General features: G+C 42.4%; 1 protein-coding gene across 1 annotated transcript in view; it reads right to left on the bottom strand.

Moving 5' to 3' along the window:
• Positions 1–15,408, bottom strand: part of stxbp5l (syntaxin binding protein 5L) — a 578,167-nt gene that overhangs the window by 402,118 nt on the left and 160,641 nt on the right. Inside the window, exon 4 of the mRNA XM_078559960.1 lies at positions 2,413–2,513. Within this exon, the coding sequence (XP_078416086.1) occupies positions 2,413–2,513 (101 nt within the window). The remainder of the gene's footprint in view (positions 1–2,412; positions 2,514–15,408) is intronic.

The following is a 15,408-nucleotide window of genomic DNA, read 5'->3' as shown; positions in this document are numbered from 1 at the left end:
AATCCCTCTACACCTCCATCCCCCACCGGGATGGTCTGATGGCTCTCCGCTTCTTCCTCGAACAGAGGCCCGAACAATCCCCATCCACCACTACTCTCCTCCGTCTGGCTGAACTTGTTCTCACACTGAACAATTTCTCCTTAAACTCCTCTCGCTACCTCCAAAGAAAAGGTGTGGCTATGGGTACCTGCATGGGCCCCAGTTATGCCTGTTTCTTTATGGGGTACGTGGAACATTCCTTGTTCCAGTCCTACTCCAGCCCCCTCCCTCAACTCTTTCTCCGGTACATCGATGATTGCTTCGGTGCTGCTTCATGCTCTCGTCTGGACCTGGAAAAATTTATGAATTTTGCTTCCAATTTCCATCCCTCCATCATTTTCACATGGTCCATCTCTGATACTTCCCTTCCCTTCCTTGACCTCTCTGTCTCAATTTCTGGTGATAGACTGTCCACCAATATTCATTACAAGCCTACCGACTCCCACAGCTACCTCGACTACAGCTCCTCACACCCCGCTTCCTGTAAGGACTCCATCCCATTCTCTCAGTTCCTTCGCCTCCGTCGCATCTGTTCTGATGATGCCTCTTTCAAAAACAGTTCCTCTGACATGTCTTCCTTCTTCCTTAACCGAAGTTTTCCACCCACGGTAGTTGACAGGATCCTCAACTGTGTCCGGCCCATCTCCCGCGCATCCGCCCTCACACCTTCCTCTCCCTCCCAGAAACATGATAGGGTCCCCCTTGTCCTCACTTATCACCCCACCAGCCTCCGCATTCAAAGAATCATCTTCTGCCATTTCCGCCAACTCCAGCATGATGCCACCACCAAACACATCTTCCCTTCACCCCCCTGGCGGCATTCCGCAGGGATCGTTCCCTCCGGGACACCCTGGTCCACTCCTCCATCACCCCCTACACCTCAACCCCCTCCGACGGCACCTTCCCATGCAACCGCAGAAGGTGCAACACCTGCCCCTTTACTTCCCCTCTCCTCACCGTCCAAGGGCCCAAACACTCCTTTCAAGTAAAGCAGCATTTCACTTGCACTTCCCTCAATTTAGTCTACTGCATTTGTTGCTCCCAATGCGGTTTCCTCTACATTGGAGAGGCCAAACGCAGACTGGGTGACCGCTTTGCAGAACACCTTTGGTCTGTCCGCAAGCATGACCCAGACCTCCCTGTCGCTTGCCATTTCAACACTCCCTGTTCTCATGCCCACATGTCCGTCCTTGGCCTGCTGCATTGTTCCAGTGAAGCTCAACGCAAACTGAAGGATCAGCACCTCATCTTCCGACTAGGCACTTTATAGCCTTCCGGACTGAATATTGAGTTCAACAATTTTAGATCATGAACTCTCTCCTCCATCCCCACCCCCTTTCCGATCCCCCCCTTTTCTCCCCCAATAATTTATATAGATTTTTCTTTTCCTACCTATTTCCATTATTTTTAAATGTATTTCCATCCATTGTTTTATCTCTACCTTTTAGCCTTTCTCGATCCCTTCCCTTCACCCCACCCACACTAGGGCTATCTGTACCTTCTTGTCCTGCTTTCTATTCTTAATTAGCACATTCCTTAGATAATATCACCAGCTTCAACACCTCTTTGTCCTTTTGTCTACGACATCTTTTGGCTATCTCCACCTATCACTGGCCCTCTATCCAGCTCTACTTGTCCCACCCCCCCTTAAACCAGCTTATATTTCACCTCTTTTCTATTTTTCCTTAATTCTGTTAAAGAGTCATACGGACTCGAAACGTTAACTGTGTTCCTCTCCGCAGATGCTGCCAGACCTGCTGAGTTTTTCCAGGTATTTTTATTTATTTATTTATTTATTTATTTATTGGCTCTTGTTTGCTTTACTCCCTTCAAAGGTGGTCAAAATCTCATTAGAATGCAGGCACCTTTTAAAATGAAACTAAAACTCAACTCCTTTTCTTAACACACAAATACAGAAATACAAATCAAACTTAAACATTAAAGTTAAAACTCATTCCTAACACCCACAAATACAAATATAACTTACTTAAACTCTCTCTATTTCCTAACAGTAGCCACTTGAGCAATGTCCTGAAGGACTGCTAATATCACTGCTCTGAAAAACGGAGCAAAATGGAAAAGAAAAAGTAGTAGGACACAAATTAAAACTTTAATATGTAGGAATACCACTAAGGAGTAGCGAGGCTGATGGTAGCATGCAAATAATTAATATGTTAGTCTCATTATGGAAAGGAAGTCACATATGCATTAATCTGATTTTATGACATAAAGCTTCCGAATATAGTCAGATGAACATGATCATTTCAATAAACCACAAACTATGAACCAAGATATGTTTGTATATCAGACACTACATTTAAAATTTTCTTGTCACACCACTTCAGAAAAATAGCAACAAGAATGACCTCTTACCTTTCTCGATTGAATTTGAGTGAATGAAGGATTGCTGGACGCTTTTGTCGAAGATTCCATAAATGAAGTATGCCATCTGCACAAGCACTTACTAAAGCTCCCTGCAGAGATATGGAAAAATAAATCTCATGAATGCTCAAATTATTCTTACTCTCCACAGAATAATACAGTCCATTGAAATTGCTTCAATTGCATGGAGAGCTCGAAGAAGCTGAGGATGTTCTAAGAGCAGAGGAGGCGAAGGAGAGATTTGATACAGGTTAAAATTACGAAGGATAAAGGAAATAAGGAGAAACTATTTCCAGTGGCAGAAAGATCAGTAAACGCAAGGCAAAAGACAACTGCAAAATAACAAGAGTTGACATCAGGAAACATTTTCTTTACACAGCAAGTGTGATCTTCTGAAAGGGTGGTGAAAGTAGTTTCAACAATAACAGTATTTATCTACTGCCTTTAAAGTAATAAAACATTCCACAGCACATCATAGGTGCATTATAAAGCAAAATTTGACACCAAGTCATATTAAGAGATATTTGGGCAGATGAACAAAAGCTTGTTGAAAGGGGTAAGTTTTAAGGATCATCTTAAGGGAGGAAAAAGTGGAAGAAAGGCAGAGAAGTTTAGGGAGGGAATTCCAGAGCTTAGGGCCTTGGCAGCTGAAAAAACAGTCACCAGCGGAGGAGCAATTAAAATTGGAGATGCTGAAGAGAACAGAAGTCGGGGAGTGCAGATATCTTAGAGGGTTGTAGATATGTTAGAGGGTTGTGTGGCTGTAGGTTATAGAGGTAGGAAAGGGCAAGGCTGTGCAGGGATTTGAAAACAAGGATGAGAATTTTAAAATCAAGGCATTGCTTAACTGGGAGCCAATATGGGTCACCAAGCACAGGGGTGATGAGTTAACAGGACTTGGTCTGAGTTTGGACACAAGCAGCAGAGTATGGATGATTTCAAGTTTACAGACAGGAGAAATGTAAGAGACCAGCCAGAAATATGTTGGAAATCAAGTTTAGAGATAACAAAAACATGGATGAGGGTTTCAGCAACAGATGTTCTGAATAGAGGCTGGAGTGGCAATGATAGGGAGGTGAAAATATTCATAATGATGGTGCGGGTATGTGGTCAGAAGTTCATCTTGGTTCAGCCTCAGAGTTGCCAGGGAGAGGGATGGAATCAGGACTAGGGAACAGAGTTTGTAGAAGGAATCGAAGATAATAGCTTCTGTCTTCCCATTATTTAATTGGAGGATATCACTTTTTGTTAAGAACCTGATGTTGAATCATTAATATGGCAATTTACAGACAGTGGAAGGGTCAAGAGAGTTGGTGGTGAAGTAGAACTGAGTGTCATCTGATACATGTGGAAACTGATGCTATGTTTTCGTATTGTTACGATCCCAGCTGATATTACAACTGGACAAGCCTGATCCCAGGGTGGAACCCAGCTTGATAGATTCTAACTTTCATTTTTGTTTGGATACATGAAGAGTAGCTAATGAACAGAGTCACAGAAGTCAGCTGATGAACTTTTAACAAATAAATAAAACATTTATTTAACAAGAAAAGATCAACTGTGTTACAATATTCTTTCACCCACAATTATACCTTTACAGATATATACAGATTTGTAAGGATAACACAAGTTACAAAAACTATCTTATACTCTAATGTTCACAGTAAGTACACAGTCCATGTAAGCCAGTTGGCAACCTATCTTCGGACACACCACAATTGGTCTCACTGAACTCAGTCTTTCACACGAGGGTTTCCAATTTCCACTCTCCAAGAGCTCGCCTTGGAATCTTCTTCCAAACCGACAATAACTCTCAAGACGCCTTCAGCGAGGGTTCACCTCGAGGGTATCGAACTCTCCTTCTGATGTTCCTCTCCCCTGGGTCACCCCATGCGTTCAAGCTTTCCTCCACGCATTCTCTTTCAGTGACTCAGCTGTCAACAGTACACCACTGCTTCACATGCCCATAGCAAAGAGTTACAGACCTCCAGTTGTCTCTTTGGACCCTTCTGACTTCTCCTAAGCCTTTATCTCTTTAAGCTTGAAGCATGGGGCCTTTCTCTGCTCCTCACTCTTAACTTCACTTAACAGGTCATTTTTCAGGTTCCTGTCCTTCCTATGACTAGAAGATCTCCTTGAGACTTTCTCCTGTTCCACTCCCCTGGATTTGAGGACTTTCTTGTTTAGCTTGAGACTTGCTATCTGTCCCTTTTGCTCCAGTCTCTCTCTGGTAGCTACTTTCAACCAACTTTAGCTTGGGCTGGCTATCTGTCCCTTCTAGGTTGCTTCTGCTTGGCAGCTCTCTTCAAACGGAACTCAAAACTGCTATTTCTTTAGCTCTTGTGTGTGCGTGTGTGTGTGTGTGTGTGTGTGCGCGCGTGCGTGCATGCGCGCGCGGGGGGATCTGCCTCTCTGGACACCTGTTGCTAGGCAACAGCACAGGTTTTTCTAATCTTGTGTTTGCTTCACTTCTCCAACAGTCATAAAACTCTCATTAGAAATGCAGGCACCTTAAAAGTGAAACTAAAGCGCAACTTGACCTTTTCTTAGCACACAAATACAGAAATACAAATCAAACGTAAACTTTAAAGCTAAAACTCATTCCTAATACCCACAAATACAAATATAACTTACTTAAACTATCTCTATTTCCCAACAGTATTATATCATCAAGGAGCAGCATGTTGATGAGAAATAGGAGGGGGCCCAAGGATTGTTTCTTGGGATACCAGAATCTGGAGTCCAGATTCAATAGCAACTTTCAAAAGGAAACTGGATAACTATTTTAAGGAGAAACATTTGCAGGGTTATGTAGGAACAGCAGGGAATGGGGCTAACGATATAACTCTTTCAAATAGCTGTCACAGACAGAGGTAAATAGCTTTCTTCTATTCTATATCATTCACTGAAGTGGAGTGCCAAGGTGTTTCAGTAAAAATAATACATTTATACTGAATGGTGATGGTGTGGTATTTTCTTCAGCTTCTTTTTGATGAAAAAGTAGACAAACATTAAACCAAGGGCCTGCTAGTCCTCTCACGTGGTAAATGGTCTCACAGCACTATTTCAAAGAAGAGCAGGGAGATCTCCTCAGTATCCTGGCCCATATTTATCCCTCAACCGTCAAAAACAGAATACCCGGTCATTATCACACTGCCGTTTGTGGAAACTGGTTGCTTACATGACATCACTGACTACACTTCTGAAGTGTATTGGCTACAAAGCATTTTGGGCTTCCTGGGGTCAGGAAAGGTGAGATGTTAGGAGGAATTTTCTGCTCTTGCCGTTGGTGACCTTGGAGGCGGGAAAGGCATTTACTTAGGCAGGGTGGTGGCATACCTGAACCCTGTCTCCTTTCTGCATTCACCAAAATTAAGTTCTGGGCGGGAAGGCCCATGGTTGACCTTCCTGCCCTGCCACCAATAAATGACCACTTAAGTGCCTCACCCCACCACAGGTAGGATTATCCCAGCTGCAAGCAGGCCAGTTGCCATGCAGCATGCACAACAGCTGAACCTGTGAGGCCGCTTGTCACCTCTGGGGCAGGGAGGGGTGAACGGTGCTACCTGATTGAGGGATTGGACATCGGGAAAGAGGTGGGGCAGGAGGCCCCTGAGACCCAACCCATGGCCCTTGCTTCTAATCATCCCCCCCATCTCCCCATGGCCCCCTCCCACATTACTAACCTGCAGCCTGGGTCCTCTGCGATCCTGGGACTATCATTCCAGCAGCAGCCCCCTCAGTGGTGCTGTTGAGCGCAAGAGCTGCTGGACTCTAAATGCCTGACAGCTCTCACTAGGGGGACTTCCACCCTTCCACCCCAGGGGTCTTGATTCCAGGGGAAAGCCCGCTGATGGCTTCCTCACTGCCTAATTGATGTGTGGTTTGGCAGGCCTTCCCGAAAAGAGGCACTGCGCATCACTTGCCGGCTCTTTAGCCAGCAAGCGAAGACCCCCGATGTCACAATAAGATTCCACCCACAGGTGTATGTCTTTCCTTTCTCCTGTAAACAAGGGGACAGGGCCAGTAAGGAACAACACTGAGCACAGAACGAAAACATTATTGATACTTATTCTGTTTTGTGAGATCACATTGCCCATTTGCAAAAATATATAGGCAAGAATTTTCCCATTGGCGAGCGGGGGCGGGGTCCGCTCGCTGACGCGTAAAATGACATGGAATGACTTTGGGCAGAACTCCTGATGTTTTCCCGCGATATTTGCATTTTCAGGTCAGCAGGGGCGCAGCCGAGTCAGCTGTGCACCTGCCGACCTGTCAACGGCCTATTGAGGCCATTGAAAAATCAATTAAAGCAATTAGTGAGCCTGCCCGTCCGTCCAACCTTAAGGTTGGCAGGTAAGTCGGAAGTGCTAGCGGCCACCTGAAAAAGCATGAAACCTCATCCACGGGCGGGATGAGGTTTCATGACTGAATTAAAAAATTAACATTCACTTTTACTTAAAGTTATGTCCATGTCCCAACTCACGTGACATTGTCACATGAGGGGACATGGATGGCAAATGAAATTTGCGAAATAAAAATTTTTTCCCTTTGGGAACCGATCTCCCTGAGGCAGCACTTAGTCTCAGGGAGATCGGAGCGCACTTCCGCATTTGGCATCCCCCCCCACCCCGCCTGCACAGGGAGCGCACAGCGCTTCCATCCAGTCGTCACGCTGTACGAGCCTTAATTGGCCCGCCCACGAAAAATGGCAGCGCCCCCAATTGGAGGGCCACCTGCCCACGCCCTCTCCCGCACTTTCCCCCCAAGGGGGAGAACATTTTGCCCATAGTTTACGAGCATTTTATGAGAAGAAAGTGCAGTTTATAACCTATGCAAGATTCCAGATATATTACTGTGTAACTAATGCACCACTTAAGGCATTCGTATTTGAAATGATTGACATATAAATGAGGTTTTAATCAAAAAAGGCTCATGCATCATTATACTAAAACAATTTTCTCCCCTTCCCCTGCCCACGAACAAAAGTACAGTAAGCTTTGTATTATCTGATACTCTGCCAACCAGAATTCTCTAGTAACATGAATTTCCGACAGCTCGATTTTTTTTAAAAGCCAGTCACTTTCAATGTTCAGATAATGCATTTGTTAAAAAAAAACTGATAATAATAAGTAGATTGTAAATCTGCAGAAGTTGTTCTTCAGCTTTACTTTGAAACTATTAAATTATTGGGTCAGTTTTGGTTATTGTGCACAAACACTGACAGCTCAGTATTTTTCAAAAGCCAATCTGAAGGTTGTGTTGTCAGCTTGGTCTTCAGCTGTGGTGTTTCTTTTACTGTGATGCCCTGTTGTGCTGGAGTCCTTGACTGCCTAGCTGCTTCCTCTCTCCCCTCACCTCCTCAAAGACAGAACAGTGCCTAGTCTTGTGTCTGGAGTAATGTTAATTGGAATTTTTGATTAACTGGTTCCACCGGAACATGTCAGATAACAAAGATCTTACTGTACACGAGACATTTAAGTGTATATCGATTAAATGTACAATTTCAGAATCTTTATTCTTTTGCACCCCATACATGTGTCCCGATTCTCATTCCATTGATCCATTGCCGCATCTAAATTTCATACCTGCAAAGGGAGAGTTAATCACTGCTGTTGCACCTGCCTGCAGTGTTGATTAATTGGACAATAAAGCCATTTGTCATACTTCTGGACAATTACTTGAGAAGTGGTTTCTGACATTACCCAATTAATTTAAGTGCAGACTACATTAAATTCAAGATTTTGCAAAGTAACAGAAAGGCTACCTTTTTAAACTCCAAGCTGAATTTTTTTTTCTTTTTTTACAGTTAAATGACTAATCTCATTAATGATCCAATCCAGGTGACTAATACAGCTGATTTTTAGCCTGTTGTTGCTAATGTTGCTGCTTCAATAACATGCTTATTTTAAAGTGGATAAGAAAACAATGTAGCAATATAGTGGGCCATAACAGCTGTCAAAATAACAGCAAGGCTAATGGCATTTGTCGTTAATTATGCACAAGCGCTACACAACTTCAAGCAAGAGCAGGTGCATGGTTAAACACGGAAATCCAGAAGGTACTGTCCGAGATGCTCTACACCGTTAACTTAGCAAAAACAGCGTCTACTGTATGGCTCACTACTGAAATGCATTGAACACTGTGAAGTTTCTGTATTTCCAAAGTTGTTACAGAATGTCAAGTCTTGCCCATATCAGTCTAAGCACCCTTTTAATGACATGATAAATCTTAATAACTGCCAAACATACTCAGTGGCATTGAAAATTAAGAATTACAAGTGTGAAGTTCACGTTCCTTCAGGTTTCAATTGTTGTTCAGGATTGTATAAATGTAAAATTAAAAAAACCTTTCTGGATTGTAATGATACGGCAGGTGGTATTTGCCAGGCTGACCAAATCCACAAGGGAAACTTGGCCATGCTATCACAACGGGTTTTACAATTTGTATTTATTAAAAGGTTTGCGCACTGAATTCAGAAGTAGTGAGTCCACTAACACCTTTAGAAATTTAAAAAAATTAAATTAAAACATTTATCAAAAAATAAAACACATGCACAAAATTACAGTTACTTAATATTATAAAAATTCCCAAAATTCCTAATTAACCAGACTCCCAACTACACAGCCCCTTTAAGACAACAGCCCAAATAGATTTTAAATTTATAGAGGCAATCCAGCAAGGTTACCACAAGCACCCACTCAACAGTGGAATTTCAAAGGCTTTTAACACAACTTTGGCTCTGGAACAGCAGAATTCTGCAAAGTGGCTAGAGGCTTTTCCCCAAGTCTGTTTCACATGGTGTACCTTTCAGATATTACAAGGCCATTCCTCATACAGCCTTCCATCCTTCTTTGAATATAGTTCTCTTTCTTTGATTTGTAAATCCTATTGTTCCGCCATGTCTTTGAAATTTACTTTTCCCATAATATAAAAATCTTTTATGTTGTCATTATGGTCGGCACTTTTGGGAAAAATCAATGTAATAACCTTGCCCTATTTATCTTGCCAGTTGTAAAAACCTTATCTTGTCTCTTTGAAAATCCCACAAATTTTCCCCTTAGCTAAAAATGCAAATTTCATTCACACCCTATCTGCTGACTTCACCCTAGCTCACTCATTAGCATTTCAAATGCCTTTTTACACCTAACTTTTCTGATAATTTCAATCTTGCAGTCTATGCACCTCTAATTCACTTAAATCAGCCACACACAGAACCACACACACATAAGCCTACTTTACAATATCCCACAATAATACTATGAAAAATATGATAGTTTTGTGACAGGATCACATTTCACTCTCTCTGTCTGTCTAATCATGCTTTCCCTCTCCTTATTTTCCACCTGATTTGACATTGAATTCACCCTATCTAATTAACACTTTTTTCTCAGTCCTTGTGCAATTAATTTCACAATCCTTCAATCTGATTGGGTAAGCAAATACATAGCTACTTGCCCTGTTAACTCAAGTCCCAGATGCTGGATTTCCCTCACTGATGCGTTATTAGCTTGCACTTTCAGAAACTTGCCATGAGAGGTTTCAGAAAATTATGGCCCGTTGTCTTTAATAGAAATATTTCGAAGATACTTTGCTTGAAGGCATGTCGAACTAGCTGATGTAAAGCTTCAAAACAAGTCAATTATGTTAGTTTAGGGAAACACAAAGTTCACGACTCAGAAATCACTTTCTCTCCATCTCAAGTTCAAGAAGTTTAATGTGCCTCTGAACCAGTTATTCTGTATTCAATAAAGGTTGCCTAACACTTTCACGATGTACATAAGAACATATGAAATTGGATCAGGAGTAGACCATTCAGCCCCTTGAACCTGCTCCGCCATTCAATAAGATCATGGCTGATCTTCTTGTGTTTCAATTTCCACATTCCCATCTAACCCCAATAACCTTTGATTCCCTTGCCTAATAAGAATCTAACTACCTCTGCCTTAAAAATATTCAATGACCCACCTCCACCACCCTATGAGCAGAGAATTCTAAAGTCACACAACCCTCTGAGAGTAAAAATTTCTCCTCATCTCTGTCCTAAAATGGCGACCCCTAATTTTAAAACAGTGCCCCCTAGTTCTGGACTCACCCACAAGAGAAAACATCCTATCGACATCCACCTTGTCAAGGCCGTTCAGGATCTTGTATCCTTCAGCCAAATCACCCCTCACTCTTCTAATCTCCAATGGAAACAAGCTCAGTCTGTCCATCCTTTCCTTCTAACACAATCCACTCATTCCAGGTATCAATCTAGTAAATCTCCTTTGAACCACCTCCAATGCATTTACATCCTTCCTTAAATAAGGAGACCAAAACTGCACACAGTATTCGACGTGTGGTCTCACTAATGCTCTGTATAACTGAAGCATAACATCCTTACTTTTATGTTCAATCTCTATTGTAATAAAGGATAGCATTCCATTAGCCTTCTTAATTACTTGCTGTACCTGCATATTAACTTTTTGTGACTCATGTACTAGAACACCTAGATCCCTCTGCACCTCAGAATTATGCAGCCGTTCTCCATTTAAGTAATACTCTGCTTTTTTGTTCTTCCTGCCAAAGTGAACTTCGCATTTTCCCACATTAAACTCCATTTGCCAGATCTTTGACCACTCACTCAACCTATCTATATCCATCTGCAACCTCCTCATGTCCTCTTCACAACATACTTTCCTACCCATCTTTGTGTCATCTGCAAATTTAGCTACCATGTCTTCACTCCCTTCATCTAAGTCACTGATGTAAATCGTAAAAAGTTGGGACTCCACTCATCACATCCTGCCAATCAGAAAAAGGCCCATTTATGCATACTCTCTGCTTTCTGCCAGTCAGTCAATCTTCTATCCATTCTAATATGTTACCCACTACACCATGCACTTTTATTTTCCATAACAATCTTTAATGTGGAACCTTATCAAATGCCTTCTGGAAATCCAAGTACAGTATGTCTACAGGCTCCCCTTTATCCACTGCACATGTTACTCCTTCAAAAAACTCCAAAAAATTGGTTAAACATGATTTTCCTTTCACAAAACCATACTGACTCTTCCCTATTGCCTTCAGCTCTTCTAAGTGCCCAGCTATAACCTCCTTAATGATCGATCTTAATAACTTCCCCACGACAGACGTCAAGCTAACTGGCCTATAGTTTCCTGTTTTCTGCCTCCCTCCCTTCTTGAATAGAGGGGTTATGTTTGCTACTTTCCAATCTGATGGAATCTTTCCAGAATCTAGCGAATTTTGGAAAATTAACACCAGCACATTGACTACCTCATTAGCCACCTCTTTTAAGACACTAGGATGTTGTCCATCGGGACCCAGAGACTTGCCAGCCTGCAGTTCTATCAATTTGCTCAGTACCGTTTCCCTAGTGATTTCAATTTCACCAAGTTCCTTTCTCCCGTTCACCTGATTTGCAACTATCACTGGAATGTTTTTTGTATCCTCTATAGTGAACACAGAAGTGAAATATTTGTTCATTTCTTCCGCCATTTCCTTATTATCTATTTACTCTCCGTTGTCACTCTCTAGAGGACTGACACTCACTTTACTTAGTCTTTTTCTTTTTAACTATCTGTAGAAACTCTTGCTATCCATTTTTGCATTTCTAGTTAGCTTCATCTCATACCTCTAATTTCTTTCTTCTGATTAACCTTTTAGTCACTCTCTGCCGTTCTTTATATTCTGTCCAATCATCTGTCCTGCCACTCATCTTTGTGGAGTTGTATGCTTTTTCCTTAAATCTGATGCTTTCCTTAACATCTTCAGTTAATCATGGATGGTGGGCCCTCCCCTTAAAATTTTTCTTTATGGTAGGAATGTACTTAATCTGAATACTCTGCAATATCCCCTTAAACTGTCTGCCACTGCTTCTCTATTGATCTATCCTCTAGCCTAGTTTCCCAGTTCACTTCAGCTCGCTCAGCTTTCATCCTCACATAGTTGCCCTTATTTAACTTTAAGATATTAGTCTTAGACCCGCTCTTCTCCCTTTCAAACTGGATGTAAAATTCAATCATATTGTGGTCGCTGCTACCTAGGGGTGCCTTTACTTTGAGGTCATTAATTAATTCTGTCACGTTACACAATACCAAGTCTAAGGTAACCTGCTCTCTGGTTGGTTCCAGAACATGTTGCTCTAAGAAACTATCTTGAAAGCATTCTAAGAATTCCTCATCTAGGCTACTGCTGCCAATCTGACTTTGTGTAGAATAAAATCAGCCAAGATTATTGCCATCCCTTTATCACACGCACATAATATTTTCTCTTGAATACTTTGTCCTACATTGTGGCTGCTGTTAGGGGGCCTATAGACCACTCCCACTAATGACTTCTTCCCCCTACTATTCCTCATCTCCACCCAAACCGATTCTACATCCTGATCTCCTGAACCAAGGTCACCCCTAACTATTGCACCAATGCCCTCTTTGATTAACAGTGCTCCACCTTTACCTAGCCTCCTATTCTTATTGAATGTCATGTAGCCTTCAATATTAAGGACCCAATCTTTGTCGTCCTGCAGCCATGTTTCCGTAATTGCTATCAGATCATATTTATTTACATCAATGTGGGCCATCAATTAATTTACTTTGTAATGAATGCTACATGCATTCAGGTAGAGCGCCTTCAGTTTTGTCTTTTTGTTACCTATGTAACATCTAGTCTTAACTGTTGATGTGTTCTTAGGTTTTTTCTCTCTGTCCCTTCCTGTCATTCTCTGACACTCATTTCTCATATTACTATTTTGCACTCCTGTCTTGACTCTACCCCTTGAATTGCTACCTTTACCCAAACTTGATCCCTCACCCCTCTTGTTTAGTTTAAAGCCCTCTCTACTTCCCTGGTTATGCGATTTGTGAGGACTTGTCCCAGCATGGTTCAGGTGTAAACCATTCCAACAGTACAGCATCCACTTTCCCCAGTACTGATACCAGAGGCCCACAAACCAGAACCCATCTCTCACACGCCAGTCTTTGAGCCACGCATTCATCTAATCTTATTTGCCCTATGCCAATTTGCACATGGCTCAGATAATAATCCAGAGATTATTACCTTTGAGGTTCTGCTTCTTAAATTTGGTACCTAGGTCCTCATGGGGACTTTGCAGAAGAACCTCTTTCCTAGTTCCACCTATGTTATTGGTACCAAATGGACAACGACAACTGGATCCTCCCCCTCCCACTGTAAGTTCCTCTCCAGCTTTGAGCAGATGTCCCGAACCCTGGCACTGGGCAGGCAACATAGCCGCCTGGAGTCTCGCTCTTTGCTGCAGAGAACAGTGTCAATCCTCCTCACTATACTATCCCCTGCTACCACTACATTCCTTTTTGTTCCCCCTGCTTGAATGGCTTCTTGTATCACAGTGCAATGGCCAGCCAGTTCATCCACCTTTCAGACTTCGCTTTCATCCACACAGGTTGTGAGCACCTCAAACCTGTTTGACAACTGCAAAGTCTGAGGCTCCCCCACTACTGTCTGCTCAGTCCCACTGCCTGCCTCACTGACAGTCACATCCTCCTGTCCCTCACTCCTGACCAAAACAGATGACCCTATTCTAAGAGGTGTGACTGTCTTCTGGAACAAATTGTCCAGGTATTTCTCCCCCTCCCTTTTGTTGCGCAGTGTCTGCATTACAGCTTCTAGATCAATAATCCTGATCCGGAATTCCTCAAGTTGCTTACAATTTGCCAGGAGGAGTAGAGGAGCTGAATATTATTTAAGTGGAGAAAGACTGAAGAAAGCTGCAGCACAGAGGGATTTGGGGGTCCTCGTGCATAAATCACAAAAAAGCTAGCATACAAGTTCAGCAGGTAATACGTAAGACAAACGGAATGTTGGCCTTTATTTCAAAGGGAATGGAGTATAAAAATTGGGGAGTCTTGCTAAAACTATACAAGGCACTAGTTAGACCACACCTAGATAACTGTGAACAGTTTTGGTTCTCTTATCTAAGGAAAAATATACTGGCATTGGAGGCAGTCCCAGTTCACTAGGTTGCTCCCAGGTATGGAAGGATTTTCTTGAGGAGAGGTTGAGTCGGTTGGGCCTGTACTCATTAGAGTTTAGGAGAATGAGAGGCGGCCTTATTAAAACATAAGATTCTTATCTACCCTTGACAGGGTAGATGCTGAGAGGTTGTTTCCTCTTGTGGGAGAGCCTAGGATCAGAGGGCATAATCTCAGAGTAAGGGGGCGCCCATTTAAAACAGAGATGAGGAGGAATTTCTTCTCTCAGAGGGTAGTCAATCTGTGGAATTCTTTACTGCAGAGGGCTGTAGAGGCTGGGTTGTTAAGTATATTCACGACTGAGATAGACAGATTTTTAATCATTAAGGGAATCAAGGGTTATGGGGAAAAGGCAGGGAAGTGAAGTTGAGGATTATCAGATCAGCTATGATCTCATTGAATGGTGGAGCAGACTCGATGGGCCGAATGACCTATTTCTGCTCCTACGTCTTATGGTCTTATGGCCTTACTTCCTGCAGACATATTTGTCATGGATCGCCTTGATGTCCAAAAGACCCCACATCTCACAGCTGCAACATAACACCTGTCCCGCCATTCTAACTTATATTACTTAATTTACTTTAATTACTTTCTTCCTATATATGCTACAATTTACTGTATTTATTGAATGCTAGTACCACTGACAATTAGGGTTATATGCTTCTTGACCACAAGATATGTCTTTGCACTCTTTTATCTTGTGTCTCCGCCACTCTCCTTGCGCTCTTTTATCCTATTGCTCCAATGCTCTCCTCGCGCTCTTTTATCCTATGTCTCCGCTCCCCTCATGCTCTTTTATCCTGTGTCTCCGCTCTCCTTGTGCTCTTTTATCCTTGTCTCCGTTCTCCTCAGGCTCTTTTGTCCTGTGTCTCCGCTGCTCTCCTTGCGCTCTTTTATCCTGTCTCTAGAACTCTAATCCTGAACAAAATAGTTTGAACACTTATAAGAATCTAAATGATGTTAAACTTAGAGA

The sequence above is a fragment of the Cetorhinus maximus genome, chromosome 16 (assembly GCF_964194155.1).
Source record: "Cetorhinus maximus chromosome 16, sCetMax3.hap1.1, whole genome shotgun sequence".
NCBI lineage: Eukaryota > Metazoa > Chordata > Chondrichthyes > Lamniformes > Cetorhinidae > Cetorhinus > Cetorhinus maximus.
The sequence above is the reverse complement of the archived record's forward strand: the minus strand, read 5'-3'. Positions and strand labels throughout refer to the sequence as shown.